The sequence below is a fragment of the Phaseolus vulgaris genome, chromosome 7, assembly GCF_000499845.2.
Source record: "Phaseolus vulgaris cultivar G19833 chromosome 7, P. vulgaris v2.0, whole genome shotgun sequence".
Taxonomy (NCBI): Eukaryota; Viridiplantae; Streptophyta; class Magnoliopsida; order Fabales; family Fabaceae; genus Phaseolus; species Phaseolus vulgaris.
This window is the reverse complement of record NC_023753.2, coordinates 32,465,137-32,486,615: the sequence shown is the minus strand read 5'-3', so window position 1 is coordinate 32,486,615 and position 21,479 is coordinate 32,465,137. Positions and strand designations below refer to the sequence as shown.

General features: G+C 31.1%; 3 protein-coding genes across 5 annotated transcripts; all 3 read left to right on the top strand.

The window, feature by feature from the left end:
• Positions 1-1,121: 1,121 nt before the first annotated feature.
• LOC137829401 (probable pectinesterase 29) lies at positions 1,122-4,938 on the top strand. Its single transcript, XM_068636204.1, has 5 exons — positions 1,122-1,152; positions 1,272-1,422; positions 1,556-1,715; positions 4,097-4,333; positions 4,413-4,938. Exons 1-5 carry the CDS (start codon positions 1,122-1,124, stop codon positions 4,821-4,823), a joined length of 990 nt encoding a protein of 329 aa, XP_068492305.1. The 3' UTR covers positions 4,824-4,938.
• Positions 4,939-5,355: 417 nt separating this feature from the next.
• LOC137830086 (solute carrier family 40 member 3, chloroplastic) lies at positions 5,356-10,347 on the top strand. Of its 2 annotated transcripts, none has more exons than XM_068637216.1 (13): positions 5,356-5,881; positions 5,995-6,208; positions 6,291-6,354; positions 6,780-6,994; positions 7,078-7,254; positions 7,372-7,446; positions 7,621-7,722; positions 7,808-7,925; positions 8,004-8,150; positions 8,708-8,814; positions 8,900-9,013; positions 9,295-9,598; positions 10,120-10,347. In XM_068637216.1, the coding sequence occupies exons 1-12, from the start codon at positions 5,748-5,750 to the stop codon at positions 9,577-9,579; spliced, it is 1,752 nt and encodes a 583-aa protein (XP_068493317.1). In that variant the 5' UTR covers positions 5,356-5,747; the 3' UTR covers positions 9,580-9,598; positions 10,120-10,347. The 2 variants fall into 2 exon arrangements, with proteins under 2 accessions (XP_068493317.1, XP_068493316.1); XM_068637215.1 differs by having other exon boundaries at positions 6,780-6,998; positions 7,082-7,254.
• Positions 10,348-16,621: 6,274 nt separating this feature from the next.
• On the top strand, positions 16,622-20,721 carry LOC137830085 (uncharacterized). 2 transcript variants are annotated; one of them, XM_068637213.1, is made up of 9 exons: positions 16,622-17,049; positions 17,827-18,354; positions 18,465-18,530; positions 18,857-19,023; positions 19,137-19,293; positions 19,375-19,468; positions 19,688-20,043; positions 20,140-20,244; positions 20,456-20,721. In XM_068637213.1, the coding sequence occupies exons 1-9, from the start codon at positions 16,918-16,920 to the stop codon at positions 20,504-20,506; spliced, it is 1,656 nt and encodes a 551-aa protein (XP_068493314.1). In that variant the 5' UTR covers positions 16,622-16,917; the 3' UTR covers positions 20,507-20,721. The 2 variants fall into 2 exon arrangements, with proteins under 2 accessions (XP_068493314.1, XP_068493313.1); XM_068637212.1 differs by having other exon boundaries at positions 20,326-20,721.
• Positions 20,722-21,479: the final 758 nt, after the last annotated feature.

Sequence of the window (21,479 nt, the reverse complement as noted above, 5' to 3'; positions counted from 1 at the left end):
CATTTATTCAAAAATATAAAAAGTATCCATAGTTTATTAATTATTATCTATCTAATAATAAACTTATTTAATCCATTTATTACAAAAATGTAACAAAAACCATTGTTTACTAATCTATCTATTAATAAACTCGTTTAATTCATTTATTACAAAAATATAAAAAATCAATTGGATTAACTTCATTTCTTCAATTTTATGTATTATTAAAATCTATCCATTATTTATTTTTCAAAATTCAATGAATTCTCATATCAATAATTATTTGATCAAAATTAATCCGACTGATATTTTCTCATAATTTTTTTTTAAAATGTATTTTTAAATTTGGTTCACAGTTTTTTCAAAAAAATTATCCAAAATATAGTTTTAAAATATTTTAAAACATATTATTTCTAAGGATGATAATTATATAAAAAAAAATACATTCAACTTCATGCAACCTAGATTAATTTGGTATGACATAGTCAGACCATACAAAACTTGGTAGACCGTTTTGGGTTAGTGAATGTCTTAATTTCTTTTTTCTGAGTTTTCCTAAGAAAACACCTTCTTATAAATTTTATTCCAATGAAAAAGTCTTATAAAATTTATACTTTAATTAATATTTTATTTGATGGTTGATGTATCCAAGATAAAAAAACATTTTTTTATTATTGTGATAATCTATTTAAGACATTTTAAATTTTATACCATGACAACAAAGCTGATTAGGAAAATCAAATTATAATCTTAATCAGGCTTTATAAAATTTTAAATATAATGTTGTGTATGACTAAGATAATAAAGATGCCTTATTAATAGTATTAAATTAAATGACATAAACCATTATTTCCGTTGGTTTTGATAACCACAACAAATTCAAACTGCACATTTTAAAAAAAAAAGACGAAAAAACTAACCATTTTAATCACATCCTTTAATTACGTAACTATACCATAATATTACAGTATTTTTACTTTTTACTTATGAATGTAAAATATTATTTAAATAAAAGTCAACTACGTAGAAATAAATTAAAGGGAGAGTTTTTTTTTCTTTTTTCCTCATTAAAACTCACTGATTTATTTTGACATTATGACAAACATGTTATTGAATAGATATTAAATGATTACACAGTTAAAATGAATAATCCCAATTGCTATAACTCTATAAGTATGGTTGCAATAAGCATTGGAGAATTGCACCAGTTGATCGATCATATTTGAGTATGGAGATCTTTCTTTCTATTATTACTCTCATTTTTATATCTTCTTTCTGGGTTTGTGGAGCAGTGGATTGTGGTGGCTCGCAAATTTCAAGCACCATCACAGTTGATAAATCAAACAAATCATCAGATTTCACATCATTGCAAGCTGCCATTGATTCAATATCACCAAACAACACTAAATGGGTCAAAATTCAGATAAATGCTGGCACTTACAAGTATGTTATTCAACATAAAATTACTATCTCTTCCTCCTCTATTTTCTTTTCTTTTGTTATAATTCTGAACTGATATTTTCCACTGTTCTGAAAACAAATTTTTCTAAAGTGAAATTATTTATGGTGTGTGTAGAGAGAAGGTTAAAATCCCAGTGAATAAGCCATGCATCTTTATACAAGGCCGAGGGAAAGATGTTACCACCATTACATTTGATGACCACGTGGCACCAAATAGCAGTTCAACATTCACTTCCTTTTCAGACAACTTTGTTGCATCAGACATTACTTTTCAGGTATAAATATGTTCAAAACTCTAATTTCCATTCATTAATATTATTTATTAAGAAATAGATTTTAAATTTATTTGTCAAATAAATTCAAAATAATTATGATAATATATAAATTCAATATAAACTCAAAATAACTCTTATAAAAATTTATAAGTAAATTTTAAACTTAATTCAATCTAATAAAATAGATTTACACTCATATATTATAAAATATCTTAATCTCTAATTAATCAATATTATTCCTTAATTAACTTGTACATAATTTCATGTGCTTTTTCCCTAAAAATTTTCTAAAAAGAAAATAACAAAAGCTTGACCTTTTCTTACAGAAATCAAGGTAAACATTGGTCAGTCAATCAACTGGTATATTTTTCATAGTTAGCACTTTTTCTTTTCACTAATTTTATATTTTGATTAATATTTATTTATAAAATATACTACTTTCCGTTTGAAATTTGTCAATGTTTTGTTTAAATAAGTTGTTAAAGAGATAAAGAGTTAAGGGTTTGTGTGAATTGAGATGGAATGAAAAGAATAAAAGAAATGAGGAGAGGAATAGAAAAGTTTCTACTAATTATAGTTAATATGGTTAAAACATTTTTATTTGTTATTATATATTATATTATTATTTATTTATTTATTTGTAAATAATATGATTAAAATATTTTTAACTTTTATTATATATTATATTGTTATTTGTTTATTATAATAAATATAAATAAAATGCTAATAAAAAATAATTTATTATATTAAATGCATTATTAATTATTATTTAATATCATTAATATTGTGTTTTTATATTTATATACCAAAACTTAATCAGCTATATCTTAGTATAATTAATTATAGGGATGGCAAAGTGGGGCGGGCCGTGCGGGCCGGTCCGCAACCCGTTGGTAAAAAACGCGGGACGGGCTGACCTTTTCAACCTGCTAACCCACATTAGTCTGCGGCTCGCGCGGGTCAACAGCGGGCGGGTTGGCCCGCTAACTCGTAAGAAAAAAAAATTTGCACTTAGCAGCATTAGGACAACGTAATTAGGTTTATGTTTGAAAAAATGGATGAAAGTTCTTCTAAGGCGACATCCAATGTTATTGAAATGGAAGAATGTCAATAATGTTTATGTTTAATGTTTTGGAATTAAGTATTTTTAATGTTTTGGAAGTGGAAAAATAGTGATATTTAATATTTATCTTAATGTTTAATGTTTTGATGTTTAACTATGTTTGAAAAGTAAGAAAAAAAAATTTAGCTTTGATAGTAATAAATATATAGGTTTAATTTGATAATTTTTTAAAAACAAAATGTAAAAAAAAATCTAAAAAAAATGCGAGCTGCCCCGCAAACCCGCGGACCAGCTCTTATGCAGGACGGGGCGGAAATTCTAGTCCACAATAACTTTGTGGGGCGGGCCAAACGCGGGGCGGGTCAGTGCGGGATGGGCTGGCCCGCTTTGCCACCCCTAATTAATTATATTGTAATACATAAAACATAATTAATTATATATATATATATATATATATTTCTACTAAAATCTTCAGAAAAATAAATTATGCTGCAATTTTTTTCTTAAATTGTTTTTCTTTCTATTTAAACGGTAAATTAGTCGCTTTTTGTTTGCGAGATCCAGAGTACTAAAAAAAATGCTATGGACGTATTCTTTAACACAATTTTCTGACATATTTTCTTCCATTTTTATAGGTTTTTATAAATTTTAATCAATATTTTTACTAATCTGGATATATTTTTCTTTTGCCTTAATTCTGAGATATATTTTTCTTTTGCATTTTATCTGGCTTCCACACTCTTCATCTATTTTTGCTTTTTCTTCGAAACAAATCATTATAGTGTTTTTGGATATGATATATATGGATATAAATCTATTCTGTAAATTGATTTTATAAGTTTAAATTAAATTTAAAATTTATTTTTTAACATTTTAAAGTTATTTAGAATCACGTTAATTTATTAAATTATCTATTAAATTATTTATAAATATATAATTTTACACATAAATTAACATATTTTCAATATGAGAAAATATACTTAAAAAATTAGTTTAAAAATAAATATAAATAAATACAAATTTCATATTATAAACCAATTTTATAAAATTAAATTAAATTACAAATTCACTTTTAATAGTACTATCTATGGTGTATACATGTAATGATATGGAAGATACACCAAACAATAAATATTATGTTTCACTGTGCATCAAACATTAAAAAAATTCTTATTATTGAATTGGTATATATATCTTGTTTATGTCTTTTTTATAAAAATTGAAGTATCCTAAAAAAAATACTTGTATTCTACTTTTTCATCGTCAATTAAAAAAAACATTGAATTGTGATATCAATAGCTTCTTTTTTTGTGTTCAGAACTCGTACGGTTTGCAAATACTGGAAGATTTGCGAAATCATAAGATAAGCTTTGATGGGATAAGGGCTCCAACATTGGCCGCAAGAATATCTGGAGACAAAAGTGCATTTTTCAATTGTGGTTTCGTTGGTTTCCAAGATACTCTTTGGGATGAATTAGGTCGTCATTACTTTCAAGGTTGCATGATTGAAGGTGCAGTGGACTTCATATTTGGTGATGGACAATCCTACTACCGGGTACTTGAGATTGATCTTTTGATAAGAAAGATTTTCACATCACTCACATTGATTAACCAATTAATTGAATTCATTATAGGATTGTGTGTTGAATGTGACTGCCCTGGGTTCCATAACCGCACAAGCACGCAAGTTAGACAGTGAGCCAACTGGTTTTGTGTTTGCAGGAGGTTCTGTGATTGGTAGCGGTACTAGTAACTCGTTACTGGGGAGAGGGTATCGTCCTTGTTCTAGAGTTATCTTTTATAAAACAAACCTTGGAAGTGTGGTTCGACCTGCAGGATGGGATGCTTGGACCTCCAAAGACGACGTGTATGATCCATCTATTCATTCCTTTACCATTATATCATCACTCATATATACTTATATTATAGTGTTTATGCACTTATATTATAGTGTTTATGCAGGAGTTGCCTTTTCTACTCTGAGATTCTGTGTTCAGGACCAGGTTCTGGAACTTCCCAACATGTTCCTTGGGAAAAGAATTTGACTCTCACTCAATTTGCCCAAAATTATTCCTTGAAAGTCTTCATCAACTCAGATGGATGGCTCTCCAATTTACCACACAAGACAGAATGACATCTTCTCTTCAAATTTTAGACACCTTTTTTCATGCAAAACACATTACTTTAAGGCCTTTTCTCCTTATGTTTTAATCTACTACTTTTAGATTTATAATGCTTGAAGGGATCGCAAGTACGCGTAATTTCACCTTTTTTTCTTTCATTTTCTGCTCGCACTAACTTTTTAACAAGGTTGATATTTATTTACTTGTTGTTTAAGTTCGATTTAGAAGAAGATTCATTCATTTTTTTCTTTTCGCTCAATCTAAACCAAATAAATCTAAATTGAAATCAAACGAGTTGAACCGGTGGGCTTGAATATTGGCCCAATTTGTGCGGGTGGGCTCATTGGAAAGTGACTGGGCCTCCACCAAGCACCAGTGTTAGTGTGTGGAATCCTGCAGTGCTACATGGCACTTTTAATCACGGCTTATTAGCAAGTGAAATCATGAACCAAACACGCTAAGAGGAAGCGAAAAAGAGTGCGCAACGATAAAACGACGCTGCCACGTGGCTGCTAAAAAATTCTCTTGCGTAATAGTCTCAAAAAAGAAGTAGGGAGAAAAAATGTCCACACAAAAAACACCAGTTGCAGTCTCTGCTAGAGCGCACGCGACGAAAGTTCAGGCTAAGACCCAACAACATTCCAAACACCTCTTACAGATAAGGTGTTTGCGAAATATCCCGTAATAATCTCATTCACGACTCCACCAAAGAAAAGAGTGTTGTTTGGGGATGAGCATTGAGGCAAAAGGGGTTTCTTCAACGTAGTGATTTTGGGACTGCAACTGCATGAGTTGGATAAATACGAGGAAGATTGGTAGCTTGAAGTTCTACAAGCTGCAACAGCTATGGCTATTGCTACGGCCTCCCTCTCTTTCCATTTTCGCAAATTCCCCATTCCTCACACTCCTTCATTTTCAATCCGCCATCGTCTCCCTCCTGGCCCAGGGTTCAATCTCTGTTACCCCCGTGCCTCTCACAGGTCAATAGTCCTCCCTCGTTGAATGAAATTGAAATTGAAATTGAAATTTCAAATTTGCATTGCGAATTAAATGTTAATGGATGTTCGTTTTCTCTCTGTTTGATTGGTTTTAGATTTTTGTGTCTTGGTTCCAAGTGTTCGCTGACGGATACTGATGTGCATTTGGATCATGTGACCGCCGATGAGGATGAGGGTCAGGGAAGAGGGGTGGTTGAGCCTCTCTGTCCGGTGCCATTTGTTAAACTCAAAACTGATATTCTTGAGACTGAATCTTTGAACTTGCTCTCTGAAGCCACATTTGTAGATACTCTCTTGACGACATTGCCTGTAGGTTTGTTTTACTGAGTTTGAGGGTGTTGTTAATCATTGCTCACTGTTTCTCATCTTCCGATGGTGTGTTGTTCTGCAGGTTTTGTCCGAGGAGGAGCAACATGCCCTTTCAGCTACTCCAGCCCACCCGGTTGGGTTACATGGTGGGTTGTTTTCTCACATCTAACTTTCGCGACCAACTTTGGTAGACCGCAACTAAGGCGATTTTCCAAACAACTAACTAGAGTTTTCTCTCTTGAGCAAAAATTCCCTAATATACTGTTGGAATGGAAAGCATTAAATAACTGTCTATTGCGTGGGTTGGTTTCAATTGATTGATATTGACATGGCTATTCTTCGGTTTCATATGGCCTCATGAATCATCTTTAACCTCAAAAGTACTGACATCACAATGTCGTGAATACAGTTTCTTACAGTTATTATCTTTATTGAGGTGAACCGAGCCCGTCTCGAATTTTGTTTGATGTCTATCTTGTCCAATGACTTTATTTTTTTCCATTTATACTCATTGATGCTGTGCTGTTGAATCATCTAAGCTGCTCTCAACTTAAAGATTATATATTTTCAGCTTTCTATGCTAGTTGCATAGCTGCAAATGTAGTGGAGCAGCTTTGGAATTTTGCTTGGCCTTCTGCCATTGCCTTGATTCATCCAAGTCTTTTGCCGGTTGCTGTGATGAGTTTCTTCACCAAAGTGACTATAATTGTTAGTGGTCCCTTGGTTGGCCAAGTTATGGATCATTTTCCAAGAATGTATGCATATAATTGCTTAACAGTCGTTCAGGCAAGTTGTTTGATAATCTATATAAAATAAAGGAAGATCGAGCTCTTTTGTATAAGGGATCATTCTTCTATTTTTTTTTTCAGGCAGCAGCTCAGTTACTATCTGCGGCAATGATTATTCACGCCCATTCCGTGCGACATACTTCATTGTCTAGTCTGCTTCTGCGTCCATGGTTTTTCGTATTGGTTTCAGCTGGGGCTATTGAGAGGCTGTGTGGTGTAGCTTTGGGAGTTGCAAATGAGCGTGACTGGGTTGTGTTGGTATTGTCATTCTGATTCATTTGGATCTTCCTCTGATCTCTTGAAATGTGATTTGTTCCCTTAAAAATTATGTTCAAGTTAAATCTTGTTCTGATACTCATTGGCTTCTGTACACAGTTGGCAGGAGTGAATAGGCCTATTGCACTTGCACAGGCAAATGCTGTTCTAAATCGAATTGATCTCCTGTGTGAGGTAATTATTTGTTTTATTTCTGTTATATTTGCCTTAAGTTGATTGGCTAGCTTATAAATTTCCATGTGTTACAGAGCTTGCTACCATTCCATTTGAGTGAAATATTCAGAAACTGTCTTATGAAATATTAATTATATTATTTGTCTTGGAAACTTAGGAAATGTTTGTATGCAGATAGCTGGGGCATTGCTCTTTGGATTCCTTCTTTCTAAATTTCATCCTGTAATCTGCTTAAAAGTTGCTTCTGGCTTAATGATGGGGCTTCTGCCAGTCACAGTAATTTCTCTGTCTTTCTTCTTGATCAATAACATCCATAGTTTGCAAGCGGAATTCATTTTCACTCTCCATTCTTAATTTGCAGATTATTTTCACTTATTTAACCAACAAACTTTCTACCGGTGTTCTTGATAGACCTAATCCTTCACAAACCTGTTGCAGAACATTAAATGAAGATTCTGGAACAGATGCTAATAGTATAGGTATACTATTCTTTCTTTTGAGAATTATCCTTCTCTGAGTATCTAAAATATACTTACTTCCATCTGCTGGAAAACCAGTTTTTAAAGGTCTGGAAGCCATCAAGCTTGGCTGGAAGGAGTATCTGGGTCAACCTGTTCTTCCTGCAAGTCTTGCATGGGTGCTCCTCTACTTTAATATTGTTCTCACGCCAGGCAGTTTGTTGACCGCATTTTTAACACAGCGTGGTATGTGACAATTTTCTCCATAGTACATTTTTTATCTGGGGAAATTTCTTTCGCATAAAACACGTAATTTGTTGCATTAGCAATATAGTGAAGCACCTGACTTTTCAAAATCTTCCATCTATCATGAACTCATAATTAGCGGGGTTTATCTATTTGTTTAATATGACAAACATTTCATACCTTATATTAGCTTTGATTAACATAGTCTATGCCTCGTTTTCTTATTTTTTACTCTTTTCAGTGATTACATTTGTCATCTTTCGTAAATGGAGTTTTTTTAATTGACGTCTTTTAATACTGTTAATATTAAATTATATGCTGTGTAACAAATGGTAAAAAATGCAGAAGGGAAAAGGTAGCAGGTTTTGATGTGAGGTTCATTGTTGTAATCTCTGCAATTGTTTTAAGCATTAATCATTGTTTCATAATTAGACCAATAATTATTGACATTGTGTAAATTATTTTTTCTGCATTTTATTCTTTATTTTAGGGTTTGGGGAATAATTTTTTGGTATTATTATTGCTGGGTCATGATTTTCTTTTCAATATTTCTGCAGGCTTACATCCATCTATCATAGGAGGATTCAGTGGAATGTGTGCTTTCATGGGTGTTGCTGCAACATTTGTGTCTTCTACTCTGGTCGAGCAATTTGGCATTTTAAAGGTTTGTTCTCTATCTTTAAAACTTTAATTTTGCAAATGGGAAATTTGGAGCATTTTTTTTAAAGATTTTTTTCTCTCTGTACCAGGCTGGGGCAGTTGGGCTGGTATTTCAAGCTGTACTTCTCAGCATAGCTGTTGCTGTATACTGGAGTGGATCAATTTCTCATCAGAGCCCTCTTCTTACTTTCTTATTTTTGATTGTAAGTCACTAAAGTATTAAGTGTCTGAACCTTTATTAATATAAGATGGGGACAGGATACCAGTTTTGAAAAAAGTTGCAACAGGTCATTGAATATCTGTTAAAATAGCAGAAGTTGGTATGAGCGGCAGGAGAGAAAACACTCAGAAGATGTCCCAAATTAAAACATTTTTTTATTTTTGGAAATTTTCAGACTTTGGATTTTTCATGTGAAATGAACTTTTGTCAAATTTGTTCTTACTGAATTTTGTTAACGTAACTGTTGTGCTTCTGTCTGGGCAGATTTTATCGCGGTTAGGACACATGTCATACGATGTTGTAGGGGCACAGATTCTCCAAATAGGAATCCCATCATCCAAAGCAAATCTCATTGGGACGACAGAGATTGCTGTTGCTAGTTTGGCGGAGTCCATAATGCTGGGTGTTGCAATAATTGCAAATGATCCCTCTCATTTTGGATGCTTGGCCTTGTTGTCTCTTCTATCAGTTCTTGGTGCAGCATGGATGTTCTGTAGATGGCTGTTGAATCCAACAGATGAACAAAAAAACCTCTTTTCTTTTCTATGATCCTCAGTTTGATAAATATGTAAGTATCCCTTGTATATATTGTTTGTTGTTTATGAGTATATTGTTTCTATCTGAACCTGTCTCCTACCATATAAAATGCAACAAAATTGCCCGTTTTCTTATAATCCTCAACTTGCAAGCGTTCCCTGTATTAGTACTTCATCGTTTGGTAACACTATTTTTCTGTCTTATTGTCTAGCAGTATTTTTCTGTCTATTGTCTAGCACTATTTTTCTGTCTTATTGTCTAGAATCGTTCACGAAGTGCTGGCCCTTGTCTAATGTTTTCTTACGCAATGACACAAAAGTTTGGTGGGGGGACCATCTGTGGTGCTTGTCATATTGTTCTCTTTCTTAGTCCGACATTAACTCATGTAAACCAGGATATAACTGGTTTGGTGTCGTGTTAATAAGAATCATTATGACTAAATTTGAGATTTTGTTATTGGTTGCCTTAGACAGCAAGGGATCCAGTTTATGGACTCTATTAGACATTGGTCTTACAATACTTTATCTAACCATTGTTCTTCTTTCAATGCAGTTTTTCCATTAACTTCCTTAATGCAAAGGCTGTTGGACGTGGACAAGAACCAAAATATAGTATGATGAGTGATTTATCCACTTAATACATGGAAGCTTAAGGTGCTTTCTTCTCACCTAGCCGGTGATATTCATTGTATGAACAAACAGATGGCTTTGCCTGTATGTAGTTCCGTAAATGTGTAAACATGCCTTTATATTATATTAGTGTACATGAGAAATTTAATTAGCTAGGTGCCTTAGTTTCAACACAAAAAAATGCTTTGCAAAGCATTTATTCATTTTTAAATTCTTTAAAAATCTGAGTAGACTTGTCCGGCGATTTTGATAGGGTTTAATGATTCTTGGTGAAATTTCACGGAATACAATTCTTCTGTCCAATGTTAAATATGATTTTTTTTTTTTTTGTTTAAAAGTGGTTTACCTTGATCTCTTTAAAATAATTATACTTCAAAATAAATTGCATTTTAAGGTAAATATATTGCTAGATGAACTGAGACTGAAATTAATACTAAATATGTTAAAATAGTTTTTCTATAGTCAATGATTGACGATAAAATATTTTGATGTTTAATTTATTTTTACTTCACTCTATGGAAAAAGGATTTGCTGTACTTTAAAATATATTATGTGCTGTATGTAAGATATATAATAATTTTAGTTAATTAAAAATAAAGGATTGATATTTATTTTAGACAATCAATCAGCATTTTCATTCTAACTATTTGTTCTGTTGGGAGATATAAGGGAGGGTCTGGTATATTTTATAACCCACCTTTATGCAGCTTTTTAAAGATCTTTGAAAAAACTATTCTGGTTTTCTATTTAATATCTTCATAAACTAAATCAATTGAATCATTTTTCCACTAAGTAAAATATTAAATATCACCCAAAATAAAATAAAAATCTCAATATTTCTTTCTTCTTAAACCCTAAACTTTAATCATCCTATATCCTTCGAATTTGATCAATTTTGTGCTTTTAACATTACTTTATTAAAGTTGAAAATCAAAATAATAGAAAGTTGCAGAGTTTGATCTAGTTCTTCTATCACCTACAGTCTGATCCAAGCAAACACACAAGTGTTTTTCCTAATGGCCTAACCTAGATTCTCCAGAGAAGATATCTGTTCATGAAGTGTGACCTCCATAGCAATCACATCTCTTTTACTATATTTTTCCCTGTATCTCTTTTCCCTTTCTTGGAAAGTTGATAGTCCATTATTGAGAATGAAAAAGGTGCATTCCAGTGTTCACTGTTCCCTTTTATTAAACAACTGCAATATTTCAACCTCTTTCCCTGGAAAATGGAAATGATTGACACACACTCTCTGAACAAAAACAATTCTTGTGTTCAGAAAGACTCATGACTTGATGTTTATAATTTATTCATCACAAATGGAAATAAGTTCCTTCCCAACAAATAAAGATAAATATTTATTATTATAAAATAAAATTTCATAAGGGAGAAACAGAGTGAATCTTAAAACTAAATGGGCTTTGTAGGTTCATTAGCAAAGGCCCAAAGTTGTTTAGGTTTTCAAATTGTTTTGTTACGTGCCGTGTTGACGCCGTTATGTTACGTATGTTATATATGTTACGGATGTTGATTGATTATTATTGACGTGAGAAGGAAGAATATATTGCATCAGTGGACGGCACGTATCCATCACGGTGGGCCCCTTACTTCAAGAATGGAATCACGTACGTTCAATTCTGTCATGTTTAGTTACTTTTCAACATAAAAATAAAAACTGTAAATTTTATATTTGTGAAAATCATATAATATAACTTTTTTTTCAAATCATAAAAAATAATACTTTACATTTATTTATGTTTGGTTGTGGTGAAATAACATTTTTCTGTTTTTAATAAAAAAATGGTCTCACAAGTGTTTGTTAGCATGTGACATAAATAAATAGAAAAAAGAGAGTGGAAATTTGGTGAGGTCAAGTTGCTATGAATATTCAGGGTTTGACTACTTAGTGTGATATGAAAGCAAACACAAGACAGTGGTCAGAGTGTTTAGGTTTCTCAATTTAATACACTAGTTTTAAAAACAGTCTCAAAATTAACAATTAAATTTTGTACAAGATCTTAAAATTTAAGAAAAATAAATGTTTTGAAATGAAAATTTAAATAATTCTATAGGATAAATAACTCTCCTTCTTTAATTCCAGACACAAAAAGTTGAAGATCAATGAAAAAACACGAGGATTTCTTTTTACAATATACAATGTATTTGACTTTCTATATAGAAAAACGTAAAATATCATTATTTATGTACAAGATAATCAATTAAATTAATATTTTATTAATTTTTAAGTTTTTTGGTATAATATTTATAATGATTATAAATAATTAAAAAATACTATATTAATTTTACTCATTTTCATTTTCTTTCATCTGATGTAAAAGTTGTCATTTTTCACTAATAAGATTAATAATAAGTTCTTCAAAAAAGTTTCAATATTGAAAATATTATTATTTTCTATAAAATATAACATTTTTCAACCTTTCTCTTTCTTAGATTTTTACTTGACAATATTAATCAATTTTTTAATAAAAATTTATACAAAAATTTATTGAATCAGTAGTTTGTAGTTGCTTGTTTAACTTGTCAAACAAAAAATCAAAAGTTGAACATCAACAACCCGGAGGCATGTTAACCAAGTTAGAAATTCCATTGTGAAATTGGAATGATATTTTCAAGTATTTTATCATTTCTTGTCACGTGAGAAAACATGACTCAATGCGATAATGATTGATAGATTAATAAAGACTACACACTTTCTACCCATAAATTTGAGAATTTTCATGTAGAAGTTAAACCATATTCATATAAATAAGATAGTCAGATTACATGGTGTACTCTTCATCATAGTACCAGACAGAGATTTTGTTTAACTTCTAGGTTTTGGTAGATGCTTCAGGAAGCCTTGGGAACACAAACTCAGACGCGGTTTAGCATATCATCCTCAAGCTGACGGAAAATAAGAGAGAACTATTCAATCCTTAAAGTATTTGCTTAGAACTTGTGTATTTAATCATTTTGTCAATTGGGATTAAATCTTACCTTTGGTAAAATTCACCTATAGCAGGCTAAATAATCGACAAACTTCTAATAAGTTAACGATTTAAAAATAACTATTATGTAATATATTCATGTAAGTAAACAATCAAAACATTTCAATGCATATCTATTATGTAATATATAATAAATAACATACAATCAAAACATCTTTTGACCAACACTTGTCAGTCACATTGTAGCGGGTCACTTTGTCGGTACCCCCGATTAACCCAACTACTCCACCCATAAGGTAGGATTAATGTTGACCCATCCCAATTTGGTATACTTTATTGTAGTCTCAGGGCATGCCTCTAGTATTCATTCATCGACTTCTCATCACTTGATACCTTAGTCTACATGGTCGAGACCACCAATAAAACATGGGAATCCACTCCAACATAGTTTACACTAAATGCAAGTTGTACCTTCTTAGATATCATACATCTTATTAAGGAATCTTAGTAGATCATGTGCACCAACTTCTAGCTCTACTTGATTTCACATCACTTACCTCAAAGTACAAACACATAATTATCAAATAATATTTGAATTTCACCTTGATTAAAATCCAAAACATCCAACAATTATAGTTGATTTTTGCTTGAGTGACAATTTGATTGTTTGAGGTCCAAAAAGATCCTCAAATCCCCTTCCAATACTCACTCGAGTTGACTTAATTTTCTTATCCAAAATCCTAATTTTCATGATTGTCACTTTATAATATATACTCTTTAGTAACTTTCTTTCGTATTATCTTTTAATTAGAAAATAAAAATAATATATTTATTAAATAAAAAAATTAAAATAATTTTTTGTTTTAAAAATGAATTCTCTTTTTAAAGTTTACACGTATGTATATGTATGCATACATTAAAGTTTATTATTTTATATTTTTTAATTAATTACACATAAAATTATATTATTTTAATATAATATATGTTTTCACTAATAACATTAATAGAGGATATTCTCTTTCTAAATATCCTTGGTGTATACAAATTCTTATTATTTTACCTTTTAATTATATTTTTATTTTTATTATCATAAAAATATACATTAATAATATAATAAAACTAATTTTTGCTTTCAACAGAAGATCACTCCTTATTTTATTATTTTACATAATTAAATTTATGTAAAGAAAAAACTTTGACAATTTTACAAGTTAATTAAATATATTGTACTATAAAGCTTTTCATATTATTTTATTTATTTTTTTAAAATATTTTAATTAATTTGTAATAATACGTACATTGAACAAAATTATAACTAATATTTTAAAATATCATATTATAAGAAATTATTCAAGAAAGTATGCATATTTACTTATTATTAGAAAACATAATTTTTATTTAGTATTTATTGAATAATATGATAATGACATTACATCATAAACATGAACATAATATTATTATTGAAATCTACATCAATATTTTTATATTTAAATTAATTGTATAAATTATAATAAAAAATTTGAAATTATTATAATAGGATAAAATGATTTTTTTTAGAGAGTAATATAAAAAATAGAACTACTGGAAAAAAAAAGTAACCCTTAATAAAATAAAATAAAAAATTTACAGATTTAGTTTATCTAATTATTGATTCACCATTATTGTTTTTTTTAATATTCCAAAAAATATTATTTTTTTTATTAATTATGAAATAAGTAAAAAATTATCCTATTTCTACAGGTATCACAATTATTTAACTAAGTAAAATATAAAAAAATATTGTTGGAATAATCCATCTCATAAATAAATTGCCCTACCAATCTTATTCTATTCTTTCTTAGGGTTTTGTTTCAATTCTTGGATAATGTATTATAAATTATAATATTATATATTTATATATATTATAGAATATATATCTTATAATTTGTATATTATAAAAATATTAATATGATGTTATTATAAATTAATATTATAATAAATTATGAATTATATATACATTATAAAAAATCAATATAAAATTTATTTGTTTAATACAATTATTTTAAAATTATAGTATATTTATTATACAATTAATTAATTAAATATTTTTATTATAAAAACATATAATTATTAATTAAATATATTTTATTATATCAATACTTATTATAAATTATTATTAATATTTATGAAAATTATAATAATTAAACAAAAATTAATATATTATATTTATAATGTTAAATTAAATAATATATTGATAATACATAATCAATATATAATTATATATTAAAATTATTAATATTTATATGAATAATATTTTTAATATAATCAAATTATATATTATATGAAATAATATATAGAATTTAATTATACATTCAAACTTTCACACATAGGCTTGGTTTTAACTAGAGTACTGATTTATTAACAGACTAATGCTTCAATATATTTTATAAGATTATTTGTTTCCCTTATGCCTTTTCATTACCATAAGTATCTTATTTCATATTTTACTATCTCTAACCCTAATTTATCTGTTACATAATTTTTGCAGAACATCTACAGTCAGATATAATTTCACATAAGTTAGGGTTCTACTGTAATAAAAATTGTGCTTATCATTCTTCAGGTGATGTATGAGGTGTGAACTTTGTCTCGTAAACATGATAAAAAAAGTTTTTTTAAAAAACTGGATCTTTTGGGGTAAACAACTTTCAACACCATTCCATTTTCCCAAAGAAAGAATTACCAAGAAACAAAGCACCTCACTTTCCGAAACAACATGGAAAATAGACATTTCTAGATCTTCACCCCCACATGGGAGTGGACTAAGGAGAGAGATGATGAAACACAGAGAAAAACAATTAAATTAAAGTCTAAACCCTCCATCAATCCCTATAAATCACATTATTTATGAGAAAGAACGTGATGTTTGTTTAGGAAACCAAGTCAAGAGTGCTTTCCCAATTCCCTGTCTGTCAAACCTTGTTATGTTATTATGTCTCAAAGGTCTCAAACCCAAAACACTTCTTCGCCATTCCCAACAAACCTATGTCCCACACTCCATCATTTTCATCTTCATAAAATATGAAAAGCAACAAACTACATTCAAAACAAAAAATAAAAAATTGAAATTATTGTATTTAACAGCAGAAAATAGTCTGTTTAATAAATTTGTTGATTTCAAGGAGAAAACCATTTGGCATCTAAAACTATAAGTTTATTTTAAAAAATAATGAACTTATTTGAAAGAGTGTCTTTTTCACTTGAACAGTGACATTCCATGATATTACATCACTAATTAATGTTGATGAAGCTTATCCAACCAATTAAGGATGGTATTTATGTGTGTTTGTAGTATCATATGACAAAAGTGTCTGAAAATGATTATATCATGCATGTTGATTCCATTACGTCAATGTTAAGAATCAGCTTTCTTCATTTATTTATTTGACTGTTATAGGTTACCAGACTACATATGTATGTGAGTGATGTAACCTTTACAAGAAAAAATTATAATGTTAAATGTGAAGGGTGAGAGAAAAATAATGTTCTTTTCACAACAACCATCTGTTGCTGTTGGTTGCCAGTGATTTGGACTTGAAAGCGCCCATCTTTTCATGTCCATTGACATTGATAGTTGATACATCACTTGGCTTGTTCATGTCTTCTTTTGACTCTCTCTTTCTCTGCTCCTCTTCTCTTCCTCTTTCTTCATCGTTGTCAAGCACTGTGTTTAAGTCTTACTTCAAAGTTTAAACTTACTCAGTCCCCACACACACTCACTCATTGATACAAAGATGGGGTCTCTGGTTTCTGAAACAGCCAAGATGAAAGCAATGTGGTTGTATCCAAAGGTTTTGGGTTATAATCCTTCTGAAAGATGGGGGCATTCTGCTTGTTTCTCTGGGGGGCTCATGTATGTCTTTGGGGTACGAATTGTAAAATCCCTTGTTTATTCAAAATTAATGTGTTTTTTCTTTTTTCATAGTTCCTAGTACTAACTTCTGAGTTGTTTATGATGCTTGTTACTGGGTTGGCCTCATTTATGGTGTCTGAATTTCTCATGAGTCTTGCCTTTTTGGAGCTCTGCCATTTAAGAGATGTGTTACAGTGTCTTCTTCACTACTGGAATTTACATTTTTGTGATGTGCTCATTAATTTCATAAGCTCCTAGTACTTCTTTCTCACCTTCCCTGCTTTATGGCTATCTTTAGTTAATAAACAAAACACTTTCATCTCTGAATTTTAGTTTTTTTCCTAATTTCTCTTGTTCCTTATATTTCTTGGGGACAATTGACTGAATTCGTTTTTCTTTCTCTAATTAGTGAGACAATACGCGTTTGGGAGACCATAAACTTTCTGCTTTCTTAATATAGCTATATACACATTTCGTTTTTCTACTCCTTGTGTTATGTTTCTCAATTTATGGAACATGCAAGAGAAAAGTGCTTAGATGTCTTGGTAATATGAGAACCTCTTAATTATTTGATTAGTTCTTCAGATGAATAATTTAATCATTGCTAAACTCTCAGTTTAACTTGTTAAGCACAATTAAGCTCCCATTATCAAACTAGTTAGCCTTTTCTGTATAGACCACACACCACATATTCTCTACGAAACCTCGAGCTGGATTTCATAGGTGTGTTCAAATGTTAGCTTTAAATTTGTTTCCAAATAACAAAATGTTCCGTGTGTACTCATTCCAGGGATGTTGTGGAGGGCTACATTTCGGAGATGTTCTGTGTTTGGACCTAGTCAAAATGAATTGGAGCAAGCTTGCCACCACGGGTGAAAAGCCAGGCCCTAGAGATAGCCATGGTGCTGTTCTTGTAGGGCATAGAATGATAGTTTTCGGTGGCACCAATGGGTTAAAGAAGGTGAATGACACTCATATATTGGACCTTGTTACCAAAGAGTGGATTCGTCCTAAATGTGAAGGGACTCCTCCTTCTCCAAGGGAAAGTCACACTGCTACTCTAGTTGGTGATGAAAGACTAGTGATTTTTGGTGGCAGTGGTGAAGGTGACGCAAACTACTTAAATGATTTGCATGTTCTAGACCTTCGAACCATGAGGTGGACTTCTCCTCCGGTCAAAGGTGATTTGCCTGTCCCTAGGGACAGTCACAGCACTCTTGCAATTGGGAACAGACTTTTTGTGTATGGTGGAGACTGTGGTGATCAGTATCAGGGCGATGTTAATGTGCTTGACATGGACACAATGACTTGGTCTAAGGTATGGTTTTTCTCCTTTCTCTCATACTTTGTTTTCTTTCTATGCAACTAAATGACCAAAGATCATGTTTCTGGGACTTAAGCAATGGCTTTCTTGCATTTTGATGACAGTTGAAAATTCAAGGCTCTTCCCCAGGAGTCAGGGCAGGTCATGCGGCTTTGAGCATTGGTACCAAGGCAAGTTCTTCTACATTGCATCAGCTTTCACCTCTGCCATTCATTTCTTTTTTTCTGTTATGATGATGCTTAGTTACTTTGCAACTTGGTTTTTACTTAATATGCGCTACTATTTTTAACTTAACAACCATCTCCAATGTAAAATTTCTTGAGAAGTTATTAGTTAGAGGAGGTTTTACATGCCTTTCATTTTACACAAACATCTGATTTTTATGATTAATGGTGCAGTAGAGTAAAGTATTGTGAAAAAAATCTTAAATTTGATGTGATAGGTAATAAGAACCTGCACCATACTATTAACAAGATGAAATTTTCATGATTTTCAGGTGTACGTGATTGGAGGGGTGGGAGATAAACGTTATTACAATGACATATGGGTCTTTGACATCTGCACCTGTTCGTGGGCTCAGCTTGATATTCGTGGTCAACCGCCACAGGGGCGATTTTCTCACACAGCTGTTTTGGCAGACATGGATATTGCCATATATGGCGGGTTGGTTGGTTACCATTTACTACAATTTATTCATTAATAAATGTGAAGTGACAATTCCTATTTTCTTTTCTATTTCCTACTGTGCGTAAGATTTTCTTTCTGATATCTTACAGGTGTGGGGAAGATGAGCGTCCTTTAAACGAGTTGTTAGTGTTGCAGCTTGGAGCAGAGCATCCTAATGGACGTTACAACATTTCCATGTGCAAAGTTTTTGGAACTTATTGGAATCAAGAACAGAGGACCATACCTGGAAGACCTGATACCAACTTGGTACAAAAGCTCGTGTTGATATGTTGTTTCAAGTTCCTGTTCATGTTATGATTTATGTACTGATAATGTGTTTTGAAGCAGAAAACTCCTTGCCTGGAGAACAATATGGAAGCCATAGGAAAATGGACTAATGAAGTTGTGTCGGATAAAGTGCAACCTTGTAACATTAATTCGGGTGGGTTAAGAATTTTTTAACCGAGAAGTTGTTGTATAAAGTTCTGACTAATTTACATGTGACGTTTTATTAACTTGTAACTTGAAAAATATAGTTACATGATACATAAGATTGTTTAGAACTATATCCATAAGCTGGATGATGCAATAATTTCTGCACTTTTACGTGCAAAAGTAGAGAGTGAAGGATTCATTGAGCGAAAGTTGTGATTCCATGCAGGCACTTCACAACAAAAGAGGAAGAGAATTGCTGTGACAAAGGTGTGGGATGTTGAATCAGAACAAGAAGAACATTCTCTTTCACTGTCCCAGCATTCATCTCCTTCTCAATCTGATCAAGAACAGACCCCAGCTCAAAAAGCAAATGTTTCTATCATGGATTCTCAGAGGTATCATTGGTTTAAACAGGTGAATAAAAGTCCAAGCTATTGCCAGCTTGACAATGACTCAAGTAACACCACAGTTATGAAGAATATCACACAAAGAAGTGTTCGTCCCATGAAACATCAACCTAAACAAGAGCAGTATGTTCACATAGATGATGGTAGAAAAGTACCTCGACACACTCAACACCTGGTGGGTCCCTTTACTTTCAAATTTTGGAATACCACTCTGCTGAAATATGTATTATTCTTACTTAATCGTTCTTTCACTTTGGCTACTGCATCCTAGATTGGTGCTGAAGTTCGAGGGAAAGTTGATGGAGCCTTTGATTCAGGTTTACTCATGACTGCAGTTGTTAATGGAAGAGTTTTCAGAGGAGTCTTATTTGCACCAGTAAGCTTCTGAACCTGATTCTTATTTATACTACCTATAGTACCAGCTATGTACCAAAGAAATTTATGTATCTGTCAACAGGGAGCTGCAGTATTCTCCACATGTGTGGAGCCAAACAGTTCTTTATCACCTTCATTTCCCTCCACTCAAACCTTTATGAACTCAAATGATGTGAGGGATTCTGAGCAAGTAACTAGTTGTTCACGTGCAGAGCCCTGCCATGGCTTCAGGCAACCTGTGCTATCTCAACCATCACCAATAATGAGAAGGACTACTTCTGCATCTTTAGCCAAAGAGCATCAAATGAGGAGTGACCTTCAAGGCTTGGTTTTAACACTTGGAGGGCCTGCAAGTGGTAACCATGCTTGATCCTAGGATGAATTGTTTGGGAGGCTAATAAGGTTCATGTAAATTTAGGAAATAATACTTTGTACTTCAATGGTTATGCATTTGTTGGATCAACCTTGTGTTGTGTAATAGCATTTGGCAACTTATATCCATATTTAATTATGTATTAACCCCAACAGTAATGTTATATTTTTCTACAAACTTTTTACTAATCTTCCTATATAATGTTTAAAAACTCAGAAAATTATGTTTATAAAACTTATACAGAATTTAGAATTGCCTTTATCTAAAAGATTGATTAGTTTTTATAGAAAAATTAAGAATTATTCTTGTTGTATTCAAAATGGCCCTTAGATGGCCGACATGTATAAAAGAATCACTCCGAATCAGAATTCGGACAAACTGTGAAGGAGACTATCACTGAGACAAAACAATTCATTCTCTAAATTTAGCTACTGGAAAATAATTATCACTCTTATATAATAATAGTCTTCTTATACACAATTAAGAGTTTTAAAATAAAAAAAAAATTAAACATATTTATACATTATTTATTCTGTACTAATTTTATATTGTATATTTTACATCACTAAATAAAATAGTTCGATTAATTAAATTAATATATTTATGAAAAACGAAATTAATATTCTAACTTTAATTTTGACTTGTTCTTTTAGTTGCAAAATATCTTGTGAATCATAAGAGGAAGTCGAAGCTCTATGATATGTAAGAGCATGACTAAATTTAAAACTCTATGATATGTGAGAGCATGACTAAATTCAAAGTTTTTGTCAAGTTCTCTTATCTCGTAGATTTGACATTTCTTCTTTCCAGTTGTAGTAAGGAGTTCTTATTTAGTCTTTCTCCGCAAGATCTACAAAAGATTA

What these genes read in the sequence shown, in the direction of transcription:
- LOC137829401 (XM_068636204.1), top strand. Translation starts at nt 1,122, where the DNA reads ATGAATAATCCCAATTGCTATAACTCTATAA. An exon ending in ATAAATGCTGGCACTTACAA is followed by an intron (nt 1,423 to 1,555) that starts GTATGTTATTCA and finishes TGGTGTGTGTAG; the next exon opens with AGAGAAGGTTAAAATCCCAG. An exon ending in ATGGACAATCCTACTACCGG is followed by an intron (nt 4,334 to 4,412) that starts GTACTTGAGATT and finishes AATTCATTATAG; the next exon opens with GATTGTGTGTTGAATGTGAC.
- LOC137830086 (XM_068637216.1), top strand. Translation starts at nt 5,748, where the DNA reads ATGGCTATTGCTACGGCCTCCCTCTCTTTCCATTTTCGCAAATTCCCC. An exon ending in AACAGATGCTAATAGTATAG is followed by an intron (nt 7,926 to 8,003) that starts GTATACTATTCT and finishes CTGGAAAACCAG; the next exon opens with TTTTTAAAGGTCTGGAAGCC. An exon ending in CGCATTTTTAACACAGCGTG is followed by an intron (nt 8,151 to 8,707) that starts GTATGTGACAAT and finishes ATATTTCTGCAG; the next exon opens with GCTTACATCCATCTATCATA.
- LOC137830085 (XM_068637212.1), top strand. Translation starts at nt 16,918, where the DNA reads ATGGGGTCTCTGGTTTCTGAAACAGCCAAGATGAAAGCAATGTGGTTG. An exon ending in GATATTGCCATATATGGCGG is followed by an intron (nt 19,024 to 19,136) that starts GTTGGTTGGTTA and finishes GATATCTTACAG; the next exon opens with GTGTGGGGAAGATGAGCGTC. An exon ending in GAAGACCTGATACCAACTTG is followed by an intron (nt 19,294 to 19,374) that starts GTACAAAAGCTC and finishes GTTTTGAAGCAG; the next exon opens with AAAACTCCTTGCCTGGAGAA.